Raw genomic sequence first — 23,615 nt, 5'->3', positions numbered from 1 at the left:
GCTTTCCTACAGCAGTGGGCAGGATGCACAAATGTAGAAACGCTGACTCATTGGCTGTTTGTTTGTGGTTGCCTTTGATTCTGTTAAAAGCTATCTAAATTCTAAATCGACTTGTTAGTAGCTGAGAGTGTATGGAAGACAAAATTGAAAGTTATTGTCGAGCTGTAGCTACCGATAAATTTTTTGGCAGTTTATTGGTTTAGCATTATAACTTTTCACTTAGCTGATTAGCATTTATCGTAGCTAAATTTTTGGTTATCTGTGCCCACCACTGTGTGTGTGTGTGTGTGTGTGTGTGTGTGTGTGTGTGTGTGTGTGTGTGTGTGTGTGTGTGTGTGTGTGTGTGTGTGTGTGTGTGTGTGTGTGTCTGAGCACATTTTGTTTATGTTTTCACTGCACTTCCCGTGCACACCTCCTGTCAAACATTTTATTATATACACTTAAGACAGCTTTTTGTTTGGTGTAATCCAAATCATAGCGTTCCATGTCAGTTTGGATAAACGTGCAGAACGGCAAAGTCACTTCTGACCCGACAGCAGTCATGTGACTTTTTTCAGTTTTAGTTTTTATATTTTACGCGTGTGAGCTGTGACAAAGTCATAGAACAACTAGTGAATAGTGTTAATTTTAATGTTGCCGTATGATGTCAAGATGACTGCCTGCAGATAATTTGTCTGTCGTCTGCGTGCAGCACGCATGTGTGACTGATCCACAGCCACACACATATTTGGCTGCCCAGATCTCTTCATACCGCTCCCATTTAAGCTAAAATTAAAATACCATGCAGTTTGTTTTCTGTTTGACAATGTACCAGAGCAGTGGGAATAAACATCAGGCGGTCTGGGGATGTGGAAGGGGCAGTGGAAATTCTGTGTTCGATTAACGAGAGTCAGTCCATACATGGCAGAGATCGATAAATTGCTTGACCTTTGACCTGATCGTCCCACCCCTTACTACACACTGTAGATTTAAAGGAGCTGTAACATTACTGCTTGTGGCTCAAAAGTGAGATGGGATTGAAGGAGTGGAACACACAGATCAAGTTTGATTTATTGAAGATGTCTATGTTTGTCGGGCCATTTCTTCCTCATCGTCTGCGGTGCAGTCTGCAGTTTTTGCCGTGCACTATGAAGTAATTCTTCAGAAGAGCAGCCAAATTCAGTGGAGATAGATGTTAAAAATTTTCGTGAGGTCACTCAGCGTTGAAGCCGCAGGGCAATTATGGTTGTTTTCTCTTTTATCAGTTCTATCCAGATGTGCAATCATCACGGCAAAGTGAGGAATGCGACTGGGTGGTGTGGCCGGTGCTTGGTTGGCTGTTTGGCTGCCTGGTTACGCAGGCTGCCTGTAGGTCTTAGTGATTCATGTCACACTGTAATTGGTTTACCTGCTCCCTGTGTGTCTGCGCTCTGAGAAGACCAAAACAAATTACCCAGGGATGACCTCTCGCCATCTCTCTCTCTCTCTCTCTCTCTCTCTCTCTCTCTCTCTCTCTCTCTCTCTCTCTCGCTCTCCAGCCAGTTCCCTTCTAGATGCAATATGTTGTGAGTTCTTATTGCACTCGTGTTTTTTCTTTGTATTTGTCTGGCTCGTCGTCCTGCAGCCGTTTCTCCCTCCTGACAGTCTCAAAGGCAGAAGCGCAGTCAACTACATCGTATAACACGCACCTTTGAGATGACTGTTGTGAATTGATGTCTTGAATTGAATCATCAGACCTGTGCAGAAATATCACAACTCTACAGGCTTGAAGGTCTGTGTTTTTGTGTCCGCTTGTCCAGAGGCAACAGCGTCTGACGTTGTTCGAGCGCGTTGCAAACAGGCATGCGTGCAGTGAAAGGACTGACTTTGTCCACGCATTCTCTAGATCGCAATTAAATTTGTGTGAAAGCTTTTCAGACAGCAGTTTGCACGCTCGCTGTGCCCAATAGTACCCGTGTGGAATGGAGCTTGCGCTCTGTGTTCATTTTTGACCACAAGCACATGCTTTGTGTTCTTTGGTACTCTTTACCCTCACTGTGACACGCAGTAGTAAGCACTCAAACACACAAATACACAGAGTGATGAATGAGTGTATCTGTTTCCCTGCTGCCTGTCTCTCAGTTTATTTAGTTGTTTTAGTAATAGTCAGGTGTCAAGTTGTTTTCATTTGGTTGCTGTGTTTGACAGTGCCATTGTGTTTATCTGCATGTCTGGTTACACAGTGTACTTCTGTTTAACCTGACCTGTGTGTGCGCACGTCAACCTTGTTTCAGTGTACTTCACATACTCATTCATTGTCTACCAATTCCAGGTAGTTTTATTGTATAGTTTAGGCTGGAGGGCGGAACAATAAAGTGCAAAACACAGAAGAAAAAAGGGTAGAAGAAGCCGCTGAGCATCATGTAGAGTATAGACATTAAGAGATGAGAATTTTTTTTTTTTCGGGGGGTGTTACCAGAGTTGGGAGTGAGAATGTGCAGTACATACAAATAATACCCCTTTGTACATTGTGTGGAGTCTGTGTGTGTGTGTGTGTGTGTGTGTGTGTGTGTGTGTGTGTGTGTGTGTGTGTGTGTGTGTGTGTGTGTGTGTGTGTGTGTTTCTTATGTTTAAAGTGTAGCAGTAGGGCAGTGTGACATCAAATTAAATCATTATACTGTTCAAGGGATCCTGGTCATCTGTGTGCCTCACCTGACCTCACGTCACCTGACCAGGTCATCTGACCTCCTCATGGAAAGAAAAAAAAATGTAAAATGAAAAAATAAATTAATTGGTTATATTTATTCAGTGATTTGTACTATAAAGTTTTAACTTAGCCAGTTTTAGATTATTTTTTATTCAAAATCGCTGAATTTTCACATTTGCCCTTCAAATACTGAGAAGAGACGTGCGGTGAGGCAGCAGCCAGCTGTGCCTCACCTTGGATTATGCAATCACTGGGCTAACTATGTGAAATTTCAGCTACAGTTTGCCAGAAGGCACACGGAAGAGAATATGTCAGCACAGAGTTACAACTCCCAGAGGAAACACTCACCTTGCAGCCGTTGTACTTAGCATCCAAGCTACCTCCATTGTCAAGCAGCAAGTTCAGGGCCCGGCTCAGTAAACTTCAGCCATCTCGGGCCGTGCCTAGTGGACGTACCAGTTCTTGCACCACCTGTACCTGCGTCAATGAAATTCGCCACAAAAAATAAATAAATAAAAAATTGATGGAGACCGATTTCGGCATGCAGACGGGGATGATATACTCATGGCTTTTTTTTAATGGGGCCTTAATAAAACCATGAAGAAGACAGGAATGCCGTTCCTTGATGGTCCGGCCGTACAGGTAACTGCACAGCAAACAATAGTGTGTCAGATATTTATAATAAAATGCTCATAAAGGGCAAACACATTCGATTCCACAGCAGTTAGCAGCCACTATTAGCAAAAAAAAAAAACAGCTAGCAGGGGTGTGGTCCCATTGGCCCATACTGCCTGTCACTCAAAATGACCACGCCATTTGTTATTCATTATTTTATGACTTAAAATTATGAATCATTTTGCTCTCTGCCTTGCCCTGTTACAGTTGTCATGAATGGGGAAACTAGCTATAGAGGCCAAAACTGTTTTTATACCAGGCTTATATTTTTATTATAATATTTCTGCTATAAAGCTGGAGATTTTAACATGGGGGTCTGTGGGGATTGCCTAGCTTTTCTGAGCCGGCCTAGAAGTGCCCAGTCAAACATCTGCAAGGTTTGGCACTTCAACATTGACTTCATTTTTCAACACTGGCGATTTTCCCCTTGGTGCCACTCCGTTCGGCTGATGTTATGTTATGTTATGCCAACAACACGCCAGTGGTTAATTGGGTAACTGAGTCCAGCCCCTTTTGCACCCAGCACTGATTTACACTGAGAGTTTGCCCTCTGTAAATATGTGGGTGGACACACCCCATAAGCGGTTACCTCCCCCTTCCCAAGATACACGCCTCAATCTTAAATGTTTTTATAGTTAATTTGGTTTGTGTTGTAAAGCATCTGGTTGCATCTTTTCACATCATACAAATGTGCTTTTGGAGTGCCAAAGACAAGGGGAGTGGAGGGCAGAGTGGCTCACATATATTTTTTTGCTCTCCCTAATGACACAGATACCATTTCATGGCTTACTGAACAGATTGAATGGCGCTCACTCTTTGTGAATCTCTCGGCTTCTCTTTCCTGCACGCTGCTCGTCGCTCCCTTCTCACACAGACTAACACGTGCGCATTCATATGCTACTGTACATGGTGGCGTAACGCGCCTCTGTGGATGCAGTTTAATTGCATGTGGGTCAGCAGTTTGCCGGTGCTGAAACCGAAGGACATGGAATTTGTCAGTTTACCCGTTCAGCAGTCACAGGGGGTAATGTGTGAGCTAACAGCTCTGCTGGAGTCGGCCCCGTAAGGTTAGCTTTGCACAAGCCTGTCAGACTGCACTGTCAATCACGTCACCTCTCGTCTCCTCCTATCATCTGCTTTTCTGGTCCCGCTGCTCATCTCGTCGGTATCATCTCTCAGACTTTCTCTGCAAAAATAAAAAAAATGAAATGAAAAACATGCACTCAGCTGCTGTTATTCCACTTAATCAAGCTCATATGTTTGAAGCAGTGTTTCACTAAAAAGATTCAGCAGTGCACGCAGTCTGACAGTAGTGTGTTACAGTGGAACTACAGCCTGGCCCATCCATTCTGCATCTTGCCTGATCGCCGTACCTTTCGTGACAGTGGAAAATCGTATGTGGCGTAAAGCATACCCCAATTGGTATTTATAGTCCGGAGCAACTGGAAAATTGTATGGAATAAGGAGTTCATTCATTCATCATGTGATGCTCAAGCTGTGTTCTGCTCATGGATGACCTGATTTCTATCTTTTGGTTAGATAGATAGCCTGACCCTATTAATGCAGCAGATAGACAAAACAAAAGTGCTTCATACATCAAATTGGAACCACAATAATAATAAATTTTGCAAATCTTCAAAGGGGATTAAAGAATCTATGACATTGCAGCTAGGTGCGGCTGTGTGGTCCTTTCATCAAAGAGTGTATTATGATACACTTTGTGATGAGATATCATCTGGTCATGGAAGCATGTGGTGCAGATTTATAGCTTGCTGGTTTGAAAAGCTACAAACAGTTAAGTGATAGTGTTCTGCAAAACTATTTCACAGATCTAGCATAGTTAGAGGGACAATACCTGCCTCTGTAAGACAGTTTTACATTCACCACATCGCAGATCCAACCAGGTGTCATTTGTGTACAATGTGACACTTGCAGATTCTCCATGATGAGAAGAGAAAAACAAAGCACAGTTACAAGGATAATGTATAAAAGAGAGAACACTACAGGTCAAACATATGTTTAGCATTGTGCATGACAGATGTATTTTCCAAACTTTTTAAATCTAATTTGGCAGTTTTTGTCCAAAATTCTGTGACTTTTACCTGCTTAAATCTTGCCTGAAATTAAATGTAGCTGGCGCCTTTGCACTCACCTAATTCACTGTTGCACGTTTGTGATCTCATCCACTACATGGTGAAATAATGTCTCTGGTGGTGCATACCTGCAATATTCACCAACTGATGCTCCGTATTTCAATCAATTTTATTTATATAGCGCCAAATCACAACAAACAGTTGCCCCAAGGCGCTTTATATTGTAAGGCAAGGTCATACAATAATTACGTAAAAACCCCAACGGTCAAAACGACCCCCTGTGAGCAAGCACTTGGCGACAGTGGGAAGGAAAAACTCCCTTTTAACAGGAAGAAACCTCCAGCAGAACCAGGCTCAGGGAGGGGCAGTCTTCTGCTGGGACTGGTTGGGGCTGAGGGAAAGAACCAGGAAAAAGACATGCTGTGGAGGGGAGCAGAGATCAATCACTAATGATTAAATGCAGAGTGGTGCATACAGAGCAAAAAGAGAAAGAAACACTCAGTGCATCATGTGAACCCCCCAGCAGTCTAAGTCTATAGCAGCATAACTAAAGGATGGTTCAGGGTCACCTGATCCAGCCCTAACTATAAGCTTTAGCAAAAAGGAAAGTTTTAAGCCTAATCTTAAAAGTAGAGAGGGTGTCTGTCTCCCTGATCCGAATTGGGAGCTGGTTCCACAGGAGAGGAGCCTGAAAGCTGAAGGCTGTGCCTCCCATTCTACTCTTACAAACCCTAGGAACTACAAGTAAGCCTGCAGTCTGAGAGCGAAGTGCTCTATTGGGGTGATATGGTACTATGAGGTCCCTAAGATAAGATGGGACCTGATTATTCAAATCCTTATAAGTAAGAAGAAGAATTTTAAATTCTATTCTACAATTAACAGGAAGCCAGTGAAGAGAGGCCAATATGGGTGAGATATGCTCTCTCCTTCTAGTCCCCGTTAGTACTCTAGCTGCAGCATTTTGAATTAACTGAAGGCTTTTCAGGGAACTTTTAGGACAACCTGATAATAATGAATTACAATAGTCCAGCCTAGAGGAAATAAATGCATGAATTAGTTTTTCAGCATCACTCTGAGACAAGACCTTTCTAATTTTAGAGATATTGCGTAAATGCAAAAAAGCAGTCCTACATATTTGTTTAATATGCGCTTTGAATGACATATCCTGATCAAAAATGACTCCAAGATTTCTCACAGTATTACTAGAGGTCAGGGTAATGCCATCCAGAGTAAGGATCTGGTTAGACACCATGTTTCTAAGATTTGTGGGGCCAAGTACAATAACTTCAGTTTTATCTGAGTTTAAAAGCAGGAAATTAGAGGTCATCCATGTCTTTATGTCTGTAAGACAATCCTGCAGTTTAGCTAATTGGTGTGTGTCCTCTGGCTTCATGGATAGATAAAGCTGGGTATCATCTGTGTAACAATGAAAATTTAAGCAATGCCGTCTAATAATACTGCCTAAGGGAAGCATGTATAAAGTGAATAAAATTGGTCCTAGCACAGAACCTTGTGGAACTCCATAATTAACCTTAGTATGTGAAGAAGATTCCCCATTTACATGAACAAATTGTAATCTATTAGATAAATATGATTCAAACCACCGCAGTGCAGTGCCTTTAATACCTATGGCATGCTCTAATCTCTGTAATAAAATTTTATGGTCAACAGTATCAAAAGCAGCACTGAGGTCTAACAGAACAAGCACAGAGATGAGTCCACTGTCTGAGGCCATAAGAAGATCATTTGTAACCTTCACTAATGCTGTTTCTGTACTATGATGAATTCTAAAACCTGACTGAAACTCTTCAAATAGACCATTCCTCTGCAGATGATCAGTTAGCTGTTTTACAACTACCCTTTCAAGAAATTTTGAGAGAAAAAGAAGGTTGGAGATTGGCCTATAATTAGCTAAGATAGCTGGGTCAAGTGATGGCTTTTTAAGTAATGGTTTAATTACTGCCATTTTAAAAGCCTGTGGTACATAGCCAACTAATAAAGATAGACTGATCATATTTAAGATCGAAGCATTAAATAATGGTAGGGCTTCCTTGAGCAGCCTGGCAGGAATGGGGTCTAATAGACATGTTGATGGTTTGGATGAAGTAACTAATGAAAATAACTCAGACAGAACAATCTGAGAGAAAGAGTCTAACCAAATACCGGCATCACTGAAAGCAGCCAAAGATAACGATACGTCTTTGGGATGGTTATGAGTAATTTTTTCTCTAATAGTTAAAATTTTATTAGCAAAGAAAGTCATGAAGTCATTACTAGTTAAAGTTAAAGGAATACTCGGCTCAATAGAGCTCTGACTCTTTGTCAGCCTGGCTACAGTGCTGAAAAGAAACCTGGGGTTGTTCTTATTTTCTTCAATTAGTGATGAGTAGTAAAATGTCCTAGCTTTACGGAGGGCTTTTTTATAGAGCAACAGACTCTTTTTCCAGGCTAAGTGAAGATCTTCTAAATTAGTGAGACGCCATTTCCTCTCCAACTTACGGGTTATCTGCTTTAAGCTGCGAGTTTGTGAGTTATACCACGGGTGTCAGGCACTTCTGATTTAAAGCTCTCTTTTTCAGAGGAGCTACAGCATCCAAAGTTGTCTTCAATGAGGATGTAAAACTATTGACGAGATACTCTATCTCACTTACAGAGTTTAGGTAGCTACTCTGCACTGTGTTGGTATATGGCATTAGAGAACATAAAGAAGGAATCATATCCTTAAACCTAGTTACAGCGCTTTCTGAAAGACTTCTAGTGTAATGAAACTTATTCCCCACTGCTGGGTAGTCCATCAGAGTAAATGTAAATGTTATTAAGAAATGATCAGACAGAAGGGAGTTTTCAGGGAATACTGTTAAGTCTTCAATTTCCATACCATAAGTCAGAACAAGATCTAAGATATGATTAAAGTGGTGGGTGGACTCATTTACATTTTGAGCAAAGCCAGTTGAGTCTAATAATAGATTAAATGCAGTGTTGAGGCTGTCATTCTCAGCATCTGTGTGGATGTTAAAATCGCCCACTATAATTATCTTATCTGAGCTAAGCACTAAGTCAGACAAAAGGTCTGAAAATTCACAGAGAAACTCACAGTAACGACCAGTAGGACGATAGATAACAACAAATAAAACTGTTTTTTGGGACTTCCAATTTGGATGGACAAGACTAAGAGTCAAGCTTTCAAATGAATTAAAGCTCTGTCTGGGTTTTTGATTAATTAATAAGCTAGAATGGAAGATTGCTGCTAATCCTCCGCCTCGGCCCGTGCTACGAGCGTTCTGGCAGTTAGTGTGACTCGGGGGTGTTGACTCATTTAAACTAACATATTCATCCTGCTGTAACCAGGTTTCTGTAAGGCAGAATAAATCAATATGTTGATCAATTATTATATCATTTACCAACAGGGACTTAGAAGAGAGAGACCTAATGTTTAATAGACCACATTTAACTGTTTTAGTCTGTGGTGCAGCTGAAGGTGCTATATTATTTTTTCTTTTTGAATTTTTATGCTTAAATAGATTTTTGCTGGTTATTGGTGGTCTGGGAGCAGGCACCGTCTCTACGGGGATGGGGTAATGACGGGATGGCAGGGGAGAGAAGCTGCAGAGAGGTGTGTAAGACTACAACTCTGCTTCCTGGTCCCAACCCTGGATAGTCACGGTTTGGAGGATTTAATAAAATTGGCCAGATTTCTAGAAATGAGAGCTGCTCCATCCAAAGTGGGATGGATGCCGTCTCTCCTAACAAGACCAGGTTTTCCCCAGAAGCTTTGCCAATTATCTATGAAGCCCACCTCATTTTTTGGACACCACTCAGACAGCCAGCAATTCAAGGAGAACATGCAGCTAAACATGTCACTCCCGGTCCGATTGGGGAGGGGCCCAGAGAAAACTACAGAGTCCAACATTGTTTTTGCAAAGTTACACACCGATTCAATGTTAATTTTAGTGACCTCCGATTGGTGTAACCGGGTGTCATTACTGCCGACGTGAATTACAATCTTACCAAATTTACGCTTAGCCTTAGCCAGCAGTTTCAAATTTCCTTCAGTGTCGCCTGCTCTGGCCCCTGGAAGACAATTGACTATGGTTGCTGGTGTCGCTAACTTCACATTTCTCAAAACAGAGTCGCCAATAACCAGAGTTTGATCCTCGGTGGGTGTGTCGCCGAGTGGGGAAAAACGGTTAGAAATGTGAACAGGTTGGCGGTGTACACGCGGCTTCTGTTTAGGGCTACGCTTCCTCCTCACAGTCACCCAGTCGGCCTGCTTTCCCGGCTGCTCGGGATCTGCCAGAGGGTAACTAACGGCGGCTAAGCTACCTTGGTCCGCACCGACTACAGGGGCCTGGCTAGCTGTAGAATTTTCCACGGTGCGGAGCGAGTCTCCAATTCGCCCAGCCTGGCCTCCAAAGCTACGAATAAGCTACACTTATTACAAGTACCATTACTGCTAAAGGAGGCCGAGGAATAACTAAACATTTCACACCCAGAGCAGAAAAGTGCGGGAGAGACAGGAGAAGCCGCCATGCTAAACCGGCTAAGAGCTAGTAGCTGCGCTAAGCTAGCGGATTCCTAAAAACACACAAAGTGAATAATGTGTAAATAATTTAGAGGTGATTCAGCAGAGGGAGTGCTTTAGTTAAGGCACGTAAAGATTACACTGTGAAGCAAATCGTTATCTAGGTAACTAGATCAATCTAACTGCGCAGATTAAACAGCTAACAGATACAGCAAAACACCGCTGTGCTCCGGAACAGGAAGTGATACAATACCGCAGTGAGAGCCAACCACCAGTAGAGGCAAGCTAGAGCCAAAAGTATTTATAGACGACAACAGAGCGGCTCATATATCATGACATCACAGCTGTTTGCTTCGCAGTGCTGGGTGTCACATAGCTGTCCAGCACTTCTGTGGTTGTCACATTAAAAGACACGATAAACAAACAGCACTATTTAGAGTTCTCTCTCTGTCTCTCTTTTTACCCGTGGGAGAAGTAATTTCACATTTTTATGGAGGGCTGGTGGATATGATGCTGTGTTCTATAAATGCCGGAGCGACTGAAATAAAAAGTAGACATCAGCAAAGGGGAGTATTAGCAGATAGGTGATGGAATGAAAAAAAAGAATAAAGGTGTAATGGCTGGGCTGAGGACCCCAGAGCAGAGAACAACAGTGTTTGGTAAAATGACATTTTATTTAGCACAGATGTAGCTGGATAAGTCAGTATACTCAATAGGAAGTGTTTGTGCATCATATCATCTAGTTAGGAACAGACACAGAGTAGTTGAGGACACAGGTGAGAGTTCTGCACACAGAAAGACAGTCCGTCAGGCAACAGTGCCTGTGAGGGAAGCAGCAAACGGGTAATCTATTAGAACAAGCAGTCAGTCCTCAGCTAGAAACTGTGAAACAAATTTGGAACATAAACATAAACTGTGGATGGTGAAATAGTGTATGAAACAACTGTGCACTGGAAACTACAAGCCCAAGTGACTAGAAGCAAACCCACTGACAATACACACAGAGCAGATGTCAAAATAAAGGCATGAGGAATAACTAAAGGCCACCTGACACTTGCACGACTTTGATCCCAGCACTTGCATGCACTTTGCCGTGCACAAGAGTAAACTTGTCTCAAACTTGTAAACTGTTGTAAAGTGTGCGCAGCTTCGTGCAAGTACGCAAAGAAAATTTTGAAATGTTCAAAATCTCCATCACACATTAACTATGTGAACTTCACATGAACATTACGCAAACAATTGAAAAACACTGTGTGTGTGTGTGTGTGCGAGTGATTGCGTCAGCGCAACTCATCAGAGCGCAGCTCGTCTGATCGATTATAACAAGATGTTAAATCTATCGTAAACGTACTTTTTACAGCTGCACACAAGAAGTAATGAACATTCAACTGTTTTACATTACATTACAATATAAATGTTTACTCCAGCAGATAAAAGACCTTTTCAATAGAAAATCATTTCACTTTGTGAAACAAGCATGAAATTTGGCACAGATACTCTCTTGGGGCCACTCTTTTGGAAAATGGTTCGTGCCACGCAAAAATTCAACATGGCGGCTTTTTTTCAAGATGGCCACCAACAAATAGACTAAATTTTGATTTTCCACAAATAGATTGCAAGTATATTTCCTATTAGACTGATCTTTGTGTCAAATCAAACATTTTTCAACATGTAGAATCCAAATTTGGAACTATTATTCTACTAACTGCTTTCATTGTAGCATATATTTTAAATAATTACATTTGTAGACGGTTCTAAATGTGTTCTCTACCTTGTTCAGCGCGCACGAGAGAGTAAAAGCTTCTCTGTGATTCTTATAACGATTATAGCCCTTTTCAACAGCCAACGCCAACAGAAAATGATTAATCCGCTATGAAAAAATTATTTTATATGCGCAGCATCCAGCGCACAACGTGTGACATCCAGTGGAACAAAGCATGGCGTCCAACTGGGAACACAGCGGGTGGGATCATCATAGTGAAGTACATGCAAGCGCACGGATCAAAGTCGTGCAAGTGTCAGGGCACCTTAACATGGAGGAGAGTTTTCACTAGCAGAACAAGGGAAACAAGTCACATGGAGAAGAAACTTTAGAGAAGAAATGTAAGTAAAAGCATAAAACAGATCAGAAAACAGACACCAGAGATGTGACAGAAGGAAGGGTGAAAAGAGACACAGATCCCCACACGACAGTAACGGGCACACTTCTGCTAATCCGTTAACTGCTAATCTGCAATGCTAACTTTTTTGTGAGTGGATTACCTTTTCACCTGCCTTTGAAAACCATTAGCAGATCAATTAAGTTCCACTAAATTTAATTCTGCTAACTTTAAGTCAGCTAATTTAATTTACATTTTAAACCTTAAAATCATTGTTCTTGTTGGAGGTTGCACACTAATTCATTAGATGAAATTGACACATTGAATGAAGCCAACAAACATCACCTCTAGGAGATGGAGAAGCACAAGGTCATTTGTTGTTTAATATTTTCTGTACTGTGAATAAACTGTATGCTGAATGGAAAATACTGTTAATTTCATTTAACCCCTTAACGCCTGAATTTATATAGCTGTATATAAAAAATGTTTTGTGTGTGTTTTTGCCTTTAAGTAGATGGTAAATAATGAGATTATTCATTTCACTTTTGCACAAAAAATAAATAGTAATTTTGGTATTTTGGTAATCATTTTTGTTATAATGTTATAATAATAATGGTATGTTGCAAATTTGCGACAACAGGCATACTGGTCAATTTGGTATATTGCACATTTGAGTCAAATATTGTAGCATATATGCGACAATAGGCGTTAAGGGGTTAATTATCGATGCACATCGTCATGTGATCTTGGCATGTTAAACCTTGTAAGAGATGATGCTACTGCAATATTAGAATATGGGGTTTACTTTTACTCCTTCCACACGTACGGCGTTGTGTACTTTAGAATGTCAAAAGTGCTTCCTTTACAGTTTTGTGAAATATGGCTTTTTCTGATCAACTGAAAAACCACCTTGTGCATGTGCAAAAAAAACCCCAGCGTTTTTATGATATTTGAGTTTTTTCAAAATACTGTCTTTCCATTAAGTGTTTGCACAGTTTGGAGGGTAATAGAAACCCACCTACTGAAAGCAGAGACTGTGGGAGGGAGAGAGCAAGAGGGAGGTTAGCAAAGCTGAGTGGTGTTGATTGGCCTGTTTGAAAACACATGAACTGTAGAGAGAGCGAGAGAGAGAGAGAGAGAGAGAGAGAGAGAGAGAGAGAGAGAGAGAGAGAGAGAGAGAGAGAGAGAGGGAGGCTGTGTGCAAGTGTCGCTGTGTCGTGCCACGCTGCAGCCCAAACCACATTAGAGCAAATGAATCCATTCCACCTCCTGTTATGGCAGCTCCCGTGCAGGGCCCCTGAGAAGGAGGAGGAAAGGAGATGTGGGAAGGAGTGAGGAAGGAGGGTTAAGATAGGGGGAACAGGGTGAAGTCAAGAAGAAATTGATAGAATGTTTAAAAAAGGAAGGCGGTGGAAGGCAGTGGTGGGTGGCTCTAATGATGTCTGAGGGTTGTTGGAAAGAGGACAAAAAGTGCAGATTCGTCACCGAGGAGAGAAAATACCCCCCCACTGTGTCCAGAGAGCAGCTGAGCGATCACGGCGTCCAACACAGTCGTTGAAGGCGATGTCTGCCTTCCTTTGTTCTGCACTGCCCCCTGCACTTCACACACAGGATGGGCTGCAGATCAGCTATTAAAAGCAGCACTGAATATCCTATTTTCCACATTAGTGCATGAAAACCCATCATCCCAAATTACTTTATTATTCAACTTTTTGCACTTCTGTCCCGGGGGGTGCATGCGAACGATATTCCAACCACTTAAGAATTTGAAATATGCTTATGACAATTTCAAGAAATTATCCGCATTACACCCTTGAGATTCAAGGATTTTACATGACACGTGCAAGTGCAAAAGGCCCTCTCCACTCCTAACCGTGCGCGCTCACACACACACACACACACACACACACACACACACACACACACACACACACACACACACTTACTCATTACATTCACAAAGCAAGATGCACGTGACATAAGTGGCAGTCGTTCATGCCATGAGCATGTGTGTGTTTATGAAAATGTGTGTATGTGCACCGCTGCTAATAATGATGAGATAATTTTTTGCACTCTCTCTCATTCTCTCTGTTTTCCCACTGAGAGTGGACCGCCTTGGCCCCTTCTCGTCATACTCCACTGCTTTTCATATTACTGAGCTTGTGTTTTTGAGCACTTATTTCTTGCCCCACTTCCCCCGGCTTGTTTTGCTCAGGATAGAGGAGGAAGGAAACGAAAATGGGTATGTATGTGTGTCTGAGGAACAAATGCAGCAAATCTTTCCTGAAATCTGTTCAGGCTCTTCCTTGAGTGTTATTTGGGGTTTGTTACACTGCTGTGATTCATACCGTCTCCTCACTGCCATTTAAAGCAACAGTGTGTACGATTCAGGGGTGTTTCTTCACAGAAATGGAATGTAGCATTTATAAGCATCTACCTGCAACAAGGAATTGATGTGTTTTCATGATCTTAGAATGAGCCCTTCATGTCTACATGGGGCCGGGCCCCCTCACAGAGGCTGTCATGTTGCAGTGCCATGCTGATACAGTAGCTCAAAAGCGACACGCTTAAGCCTCCTTTTGCATTATTACAGGCTGATTAAAAGAGAAGAGGAATCAATGGTTGCTGCCTAATACAGTGTCTAGTCTAGTGCATGCTAGTGGAGGCTAACAAGAGAAATTACTTCACCCTAAGGACAGGATCCCTCGATATGAACAGAGCAATGTAGTGTATTCTATCAGATGTCAGGAAAACTGTAATGAACACTACATAGGTGAGACTAAACAACCTTTAAACAAGAGGCCATACCAGCACCGCAGAGAGGTCGCCAGTGGACCTCAGTATGCAGTTCATCTCCACCTTAAAGACACTAACCACATGCTTGAGGACAAGGAAGTTAAAATCTTAGCCAGAGAGAAGAAATGGTTTGAGAGAGGGGTGATGGAGGCATTCTATGTGAAACAGTTGAAACCCAGCCTTAACCGGGGAGGGGGTCTGAGACACGCTTTGTTCCCTGTTTACAATGGGGTACACAGATCAAAGCAGTTTCAGTCTTTTGTTCATGGTAATGAGTCATTCGCATCATCAGGAGAGGCGTCAGTCCCATCATTAGGAGGGACAGCTACCCTGTCATTAGGAGGGTGCTAACAAGAGCACAATAGGTGCTAATTAAAGCAATTGTTTAATCACTAGCCAATAGCAGTCGGCCTCTCGGTAGGAGGTGTCTGGTTAGGTTTAAAACTCCAGCTTTTGTGGCTTCTGTTTGTTCTTCTCGACAAGGGTCAGACAGAAGTCAGACTACCACAGCAAGAATTTTAGCTGAGGAAGCTTCTGCGATTTGAAGCGAAACATCCTCGCGTCAAGCAACCCAGTCCAGTCAAAGATTCAAGTTTCTCTACTAACAAGAGAAACCATTATATTTGTTAAATGGAGTGTTATACATATTGTTTATCACTAAAGAAGGCAAGGGACCACAAATACCTGTCACTAAAGAAGCCAAAGCATGATGCACTCTGCACCCTCACCACTAGATGATGCTAGAGTCTACATACTGTGGATTTAAAGCAAGGCTGTAATAGCCACAGTGCAAATGGAAATGTACCGTAATCCTCTTTTAACCCTTAGAAGTCACCCAGATCATTGATGGAAAACAAGAAATGTAATCTGTGCTGCTTTTATTGTTGGAAACATTGCTGAATATACGTAATCCATGTGCCAAATCCATGTGGCTCTACATTTGTGGCCAAATAACAGTGAATGATTCTCCTCAACATGTGTGAGCATTTCCATGGTTCTCATCCATTGTTGATGGTTGAGTGTAAAAATTAGTAAATGGTAAATGGACTGCATTTATATAGTGCTTTTCCATCTGATGTGAGTTAGAATGTAAATGTGTTTGTGTCTACATGTGTCGGCCCTGCGATAGAGCCTGCTTCTTGCTCAGTGACTGCTGGCATAGGCTCCAACCCCCTGTGACTGTTAATTGGAATAAGCAGATTTATCAGATGAATGAATGGAAGGATGATGCACATAGAGCCCTAATTAATAAGAAACAATATTAAGTCTGACAGCTTCTGGTGGCGTTCCTGTGGACACTGCCTCAGCTGTGGGTCTGTGACAGATGGGTACTGTATAAATATAGTGATAGACCACCACATCATCAACTGTAGAATGAGTGGTTGATCAAGCACATGGTTCAGAAATGCAGACACAAAAAAAGCAGCACTCATACAAGTCCAGGTCTGAGTTCCTTGTAGAACTGGAGTTGTGTCAATAAGAGCGTCCAGCGTAAAACTTGCCAAATTCAAGTGCAGATATCTCCAGGATCTACTGTAGTATCCCCAAGCAATTATGGCCAGACAAAATCAGAAAAAAACCCAAAAACAGTTACCTTGGTTTTCTGTGTGCTGACATTTGTGTGTCTGTGGAGTTTTATATAAATTTTCTCTATTTTGTTGTGGTACAAGCCCCATAATGCCAACAGAGACAACACAGTTAGCGGAGGTGCACAACAGTACATCACAAAGTCTGTACGTCATACCCATAATTGTTTATTGTTTATTTTGCATCAGCCAAAAGTGACACATACATATGTGCAACATTGAGAGAGCAAAAACTAGGTTTTAAAGTGAAACTTTCTGCTTGAGGGATGAGAACCTTCTCGGTGTTCCCTCGGGAAATGCAGAGCTTCCTAGAAGTGAGTAGTATAACGGACATACTCTGAGTCTAACACATCCACATAGATTATGGTACAGCCATAACATTATTTCTCCTCAACATGTGTGAGCATTTCCATGATTCTCATCCGTGTATTTCCGAACACTAGAATGCCACCCTTTGGTTGCTGAATAGAAGTAAAAATGAATAATAACTGAGTGTAGACTCATATTTAATTGGTGGAGGTTGTATCTGTGGTACAAACTGATTTCAAAGCATAATGCAAAAAGCAACAGTGTCAAGAAAATCAGCCTGACTCAACCCCAATGTCAAAAAATTATTATATAGGTTTTTTTGGGGGGGGGCTTGCTGTGCACAAATCTCTAGCAGGCTAATTAATATTGATCAGGACTGATCAATTTTGAATTTGAATTTGAAAATATTTGTGATTGATTGGTTGAGGTGACTCCATGATGAGGTATTAATGACATTATGTTTTTTTTTTTCAGCAGCATATGTGGGCGTGGGTGTATTTTGGCCTTCTTGACTCAGGTGTATGTTATTCTCAGTCACCACACCACTCCTTTAAATCGCCCTGATCTCTGCCAGTTGCATTTCTGCACACACTTTTCTCAGAACAAAAAGATCCATATTTTAAGGACAAACTAGTGTCACAGAAGGCCGGTTGCCTCTTGTATGAAGTGAAAGCTGAACAGGTGGAAAATTGAGGAGAAAGAAGCAAAGAGAGAGAGAGAGAGAGAGAGAGAGCGCTGAAAGCCTGAGATGCCTCTTTTTTTCTTTGGTGTGTTTGGACGGCGGGATAGAGAGCTGGAGGAGAAACATTTAATCAATAGCCACAAGGTCAGATGGACAGCGAGGGGCTGGAGTGTGCCCTGTTAGCGGTTTGTGGAGCCGGCTGGCAGCTGAGGGGGATTTGCAGCACTTGTCCAGGTTTAAAGGAGCCCTCTTTGGACCACTTGCTCTGTGAGTAACAACAGGGCCGGTTAGGAGCATGACAGGGAGACATCTGCTGGACACCAGGAGACACCACATCACAGCAGAATGAGGCCACCCAAAGTTATTGTGCTGTCGGCTGAGGTCACACCGGTTTTTCCTCCTGCAGAAAATGTGTGTTGGCTGTTTGTGGGGATTACTCACAGAGAGTCAGCAGCCGCTGCAGCATCATGTCCACAAAACCTGAAAAGGTTTGGGATTATTTGACCGTATTCTGGCTGCAATGCTCTAGAATTCCCCCTTATTCATTCTTGCACTGTAACAGCTGATGTTAAAGACTTCAGAAGTGCACTTCAGGTAATTCTGCTCCGGTAATGCCTAAATGCAGAGGATTAGTAAGACACACTTATTCTCAAAGTGTTCCTTTGAAGTTTTACCTTTATGCATAATCAAAGTGGAAAACTCAAGCTTTTGTGTTTACATGCTCTTGAGTTCGCAAGACAGAGAGACAGAATTTGTGCAGATAAGCACCCCAGACTGAGCATTTCATAAGAAATCTCCTTGGCTGAGCAGAATACATCTTTCATATTATTACTCTCGCTCTTCCTCTAACAGCAGGAGATCTGGGGGGACCCTTTATCAGTACTGAGCAGCTTTCTGGAGCCATGGCACCCCCCCCACTGCACCAGTGCCTTCTTAGTTTGCCTTTTGTGTGAAGGAATGTGAGGCCGACCAATTTGGTGGAGATAAACACAGAGGGATGGAGGCCTCACTCAGGCCAACTTTTCACTTTCATGCATATACATCCCAGACGACCCTGGGTTGATACCTTGTTCTTACCCCAGAGGGTCTGGAAGGGTGTCTTACAGGGTATTCCGCCATTGTGTTGTGGTCTTGTTTTAATCATGCCTGCTCCAACCTCTTACATTCTTTGGTCTTCCCATGTATTTGCTTGTAGTCTGAAACTTCATTGTACATGCTGTACCATAATTTGGAGGTTTTCCAGCAGTGCCACGATTGTAAAGGTTTACTACAGGCAAAGATGTTTTTGTGTACATTGCATGGTACAACCCCAGTGCGTTACGTGATCAAATTACTCTTTAGATCACATTTGAGGGCAACCGTGATCTTCACACCAGTTTGTCAGTTATAGGCCGTGACCTTCTGAGGTGTATATCCATGAAAGTGAGAATGGGGCATAACAACCTGTAAGCTATCAAATGGTGTACTCTTGATTGCTGATCCACACCATGTCCCAGTAAGTCCAGTTTGTTTGACTGAAGTGAGTGCTTCGTACTGTGTTTGGGCACAGTAAGCATGGCCCCACTTGAACAGATGATCTTGGGCATCATTCAGTTAGACGTGCGCATGGTACACATCAAGTATGATTGCTAACCATGCTGGAGCACAGATCTCAGATGTAACGAGTCTTGGCTTATTCTAAATCATCATGGAAAATGAATGTTTACATTAAACAAAGAATTGTATTGCATAATAATAAGTACCATACCTAAATCATATTATAGTTCATGTATATAGATGTGTATGGTATTTTTTATGAAGGAGAAATGTACACCCCTACTACTAACATTATTATTACTACTTGCATTGTACACTCTTCAATAGATTTTGGCTTAAAAACAGGTCTGGATTCCCACCGTATTGATGAATGTGAATGGTGGTCAGTGAGCAAAAATGCAAAATTCTCCATCATCTGCTGCCTCCGTAAAAGTTTTATGCGTGCAGCACAACTGACTGATAAACAGTGGTGGGCACAGCTAACCAGTTATTTTTGATAACCGTTAATCCCCTAACTGAAAAGTTAACTTTTATAGAGCTAAACGGATAAATCCCTAAAAAAAATTTTAGCAGAAGTTACAGATAAACGCTAAACCGATAACTTTCAGTATTGACTTCAGTACACTAGCAACTACTGACACAACACCGAGTCAGTGCTTCTGTCTCAGATCAGCCTTCTCTCAGCAAAAGAGACCTGGTGACCAGAGAGAAAGGAGGAAGAAAAAAAGATAATTTATCTTCACACCATACAGACCTGCCGGCATGTCACTGGAGTCATGCACAGGCAGCCAGTGTACAGGCAGACAGTGTTCATGGCAGTGTGAACAGCATTTTCCACACATTCGCTAAAAGTGATGAATCACTTAGCAGACAGAATTTTCAGTTTTCAAATTGCCTTTTTTTTACAAATGAAAAAAATGACATTTATACAAATACAGATTTATTTGTAAAACCCACCACACGTTTCAGTACATAGTTATACCGACCAACCAACCACTGATGTCACAAAACAAATTTTCCCATAATGCATTGCAATATGTGTATCTAAATGCTAAAACCTTCAAAATTAATGCATTACTTTAAAAACGAAAATATATAGCTGATATTTTCACTTTGTAAAACTACATACATGACATTAATTTCAATAACTTGTCCGGAATTAGTTTGTTTAAAGTGATAACCATAAGTCAAAACTGTCTGCCTGTGCATGACTCCAGTGATATGCCGGCAGGTCTGTATGGTGTGAAGATAAATACTCCATTATTGTGATATGGGAGAGTGGAGTGTAAGATCAGACCAGCGGGGGAGTGGGAGAGACATGCAACAAGGCAACTCGGCTGACTGAAAGCACCCCCTAATAACACAGCATCACCGTTTGAGCATCAGAGCTACTGAGCATCTAGCCCAAGTTTTTCTGGTGATTCCTGCTGCACTGTTTGTTCAGGACAAGAGATGCATCAAAATGCAGAATTGTTGTAAAGCCGAGTCTTATTTGCTCTTATATGTGGTCATGAATTAGCTGTGTATACCACATTGATAACCTTGCCTGTAAGATGTATTTCTTTTCAGCTGAGACAATGACTGATGCCCTTTTCCGCATGTTGAGAATCTTGCAGTTAGGTTTGTTTTTTTTAAGCCACCCCTATCTGTAAGAGGAATATTTCTTTCAGTTTCATCACATTCTGCCTTGTGTCATTAATGGTACTACAGCAGAATGAATATCTCAGTGTCACGCCTTAGCTGAAAACTCACTGAAGGCATACGATGCCCTTTGATGACTCAGTAAACAAACAAGTGAGCTTCCTTCCTCGAGATGCCGTTGTCAAAGAACTGTCAACCTGCCAAAAAGCTGCTCCAACCTCAGAGGCTGCAAACTTTTCACACAGGCAGGCCTGAGTAAAACACGTTCTCACCCTGTGCCTCTTGTCTTGTTTTCACAGCGTAAAGAACTTTAATGGCGTCCCGGTAGAGACATCAAGATGAACACGTTACCGTCAATGGACCGGCACATCCAGCAGACCAATGACAGGCTGCAGTGTATCAAACAGGTGTGTGAATAATGTACAGCATGTGTGTCCAACTGTAAATCTGCTAAATGGACTGACTGCCTTTTCTGTAACTGTTTTCCATCTGATGTAGTGCTCAAAGTGCTTTGCAATGATGCCTCACATGCACACACACACACACACACACACACAGATGTCAGGCTGCTCTGCACGGCGCTCAACTGCACACCGGCAGTAGCCAAGCCCCAATCTCTTTGCTGAAAAATGCAGCAAAAATGCAGCAAATGTGGAAGTGTCAAATCTTGCAGTTCTTCCCATAGACACCCATGTTAAAATCCCTAACTTTACAACAGTATATTTATAGTTCGGTACAAGAAAGGGTTTTGCTGTTCATAGTTACCTTTGTTGTTCATGACAAGTTATTTTAACCCATGAAGGTATGAATAATAATGAATGTAGTTGCTTTAAATGACATCTAGTATCTGCCAAAAAACCAAGTCCAAGGCCCTGCTAGCAGCCACTGCTAGCTCCTGTAGACTCAACCGTGTTTGTCCTTTCTGAGCATTTTGTTGCTCATATTTTTGAGCATTTGGGTTGCTGTGTGCTTAATTATACAAATGGAACATCTAAGAAGTATGTGCTCCAGTATTTCCATTGAATGAAATTTTACTACCATATTACTTAATGTGAGTGTTAGCACCATTAGCAATAATTAGCAGGTATCGAGAGCTTGGTGAGATGATCACAGCTCTTACTTCACGGGTACGAAGGTAAGAATAATTTTCAGTACACACACCCAACCCACTTGATATGAAAATGGCCCAGTCATCAAAAAATAAATAAATAAAATAATGTGTTTTGAAACACACAAACCAAGATTATCCTGTTAGCTTGTTTGGTAACTCCAAGATGGTGAGTGTGTTCAGTCTTCTGCCCAGGTCATGCAGGTCTTTCCCATGCTCCATGACTTTACCAATTTATGGGCTGGCTGGGGGTTTGACGGAATCGAGCACTGCCAAGATGGTGAGATTTGGAACCACCCCATTTTAGTGAAAACACAGTTCTTCAGAAAACTTGTGGGTGATGTCACAGTATAAACACTACATATACAAACTTACATACAGTTTATGGGAGAAACTTGGGGTTTAAGTACCTCCCTCAAGGGACCTTTGTGATTTTCCAGTCTGGCAGGGACTCAAAATCACAACCCTCTAGTCACAAACCCCCCTCTCTAACCTCCAGACCATCATCTCTCCAAAGACCTATGTGTGGCAGCTCTTTAAAGTGTTCAATTAATAAATTCATGTGACCACGTTTGAAGAACCAAACAGACAAGGCAGTGTTTTTCCTGTCTTCTCTCCTCACCTTCTTCCACTTCTTCTGCTCTACAACCATATATAGGCATTGTTTTTTTCTGGCCATTAGCACCAGTCGCACAGATCATGTTGTACAGGTCATAGGGAGAACCAGAGAGCACGACAGCGAGAGGCAAATCTGGGAATGAACATAACAAGAGACTTCAAAGAGACGCAAAACATAACAGACTGCTTCTTGCTTACATCACGTTCCTGACTCTTGTGGTTTTACTTAAACGCTTCCTTGACTGCCAGCTTTAAAGAGACTCTTCACACACGGGGAGGCGCAGAGAGACAGACAGACAGACATAACCCAGGGCTACCGCCTCTGCAAGGACTGGCTCCATGGCTGGCTGTGGGTTTATTTGTTTATGCTGTGTGGGAGTGAACCTTTAGAGCGCCCAACATCCATATGACACCATGACATACAGTGAATCAGGGAATGATACGGCTTTGGACTTGCAATTAGAAGGTGGCATTTCTTTTGTCTCTCCCTGTACCCTGAGTACCTTCTCTTTTAGCCTTTTATTTAAACACTGCCTGAACACCGCAGTCTTCTCTCTGTGGTTTCATGCGGAAAACTGCCTTCTTAAAAATTTAATGCCAAGATGTAAGATTTTTAGAAATAAGGAAAACCAGGCCAATTTTTACGACAAGGTAGAAACGCTACAGATGCACTCTGTTACTGTGTGTGTGTGTGTGTGTGTGTGTGTGTGTGTGTGTGTGTGTGTGTGTGTGTGTGTGTGTGTGTGTGTGTGTGTGTGTGTGTGTGTGTGTGTGTGTGTGTGTGTGTGTGTGTGTGTGTGTGTGTGTGTGTGTGTGTGTGTGTGTGTGTGTGTGTGTGTGTGTGCGCGTGTTTCTTGAGCCCACGATAAATTGAACAGAATTTGTCTTATTCACCACAGAATTTGAACGGGAGATTCTACACGAACTTGTCTTGTTTGATTTTTAAATTGAGCATGATCTGGTTTAACCAAAGCCCTCTAAAAAACTCTTACTTTTCATTCTTTTGACAATGATAACTTGAACAAAATGTAATCGATTTTCACAAAATTTCCACTACATAACTGAAAAAGATCTCTCTTGGATGACTTTGAATTTGAGCATAATTGAGGTTCAGCAAGGCCGTCTTAGCCCTCTGAGCCTGAATAACACGCACCTGCGCAATGATCAACATTTCCTCATATTTCTATTGACAGAGCAGTGACAGAATGTCACTGAAACTTCGACCACTTCCTGAAAGTGCAAGTTCTCACCAAGACTAAGCATCTTGTTTTGGCAACAATTCCTC

At 41.9% G+C, this 23,615-nt stretch overlaps 1 protein-coding gene across 4 annotated transcripts in view; it reads left to right on the top strand.

Moving 5' to 3' along the window:
* The window catches only part of LOC117523829 (zinc finger MIZ domain-containing protein 1-like), a 259,273-nt gene that overhangs the window by 131,348 nt on the left and 104,310 nt on the right, over nucleotides 1-23,615 (top strand). For all 4 annotated transcript variants that reach the window (XM_034185439.1, XM_034185438.1, XM_034185436.1 and 1 more), the window contains one exon: nucleotides 20,904-21,011. In XM_034185439.1, coding sequence (XP_034041330.1) covers nucleotides 20,943-21,011 — 69 coding nt within the window. In that variant the 5' untranslated portion in view covers nucleotides 20,904-20,942. The remainder of the gene's footprint in view (nucleotides 1-20,903; nucleotides 21,012-23,615) is intronic.

The sequence above is a fragment of the Thalassophryne amazonica genome, chromosome 13 (genome assembly GCF_902500255.1).
Source record: "Thalassophryne amazonica chromosome 13, fThaAma1.1, whole genome shotgun sequence".
Classification (NCBI taxonomy): Eukaryota; Metazoa; Chordata; class Actinopteri; order Batrachoidiformes; family Batrachoididae; genus Thalassophryne; species Thalassophryne amazonica.
Note: the sequence above shows the minus strand (reverse complement) of the source record. Positions and strands in the feature narration are given on the sequence as shown.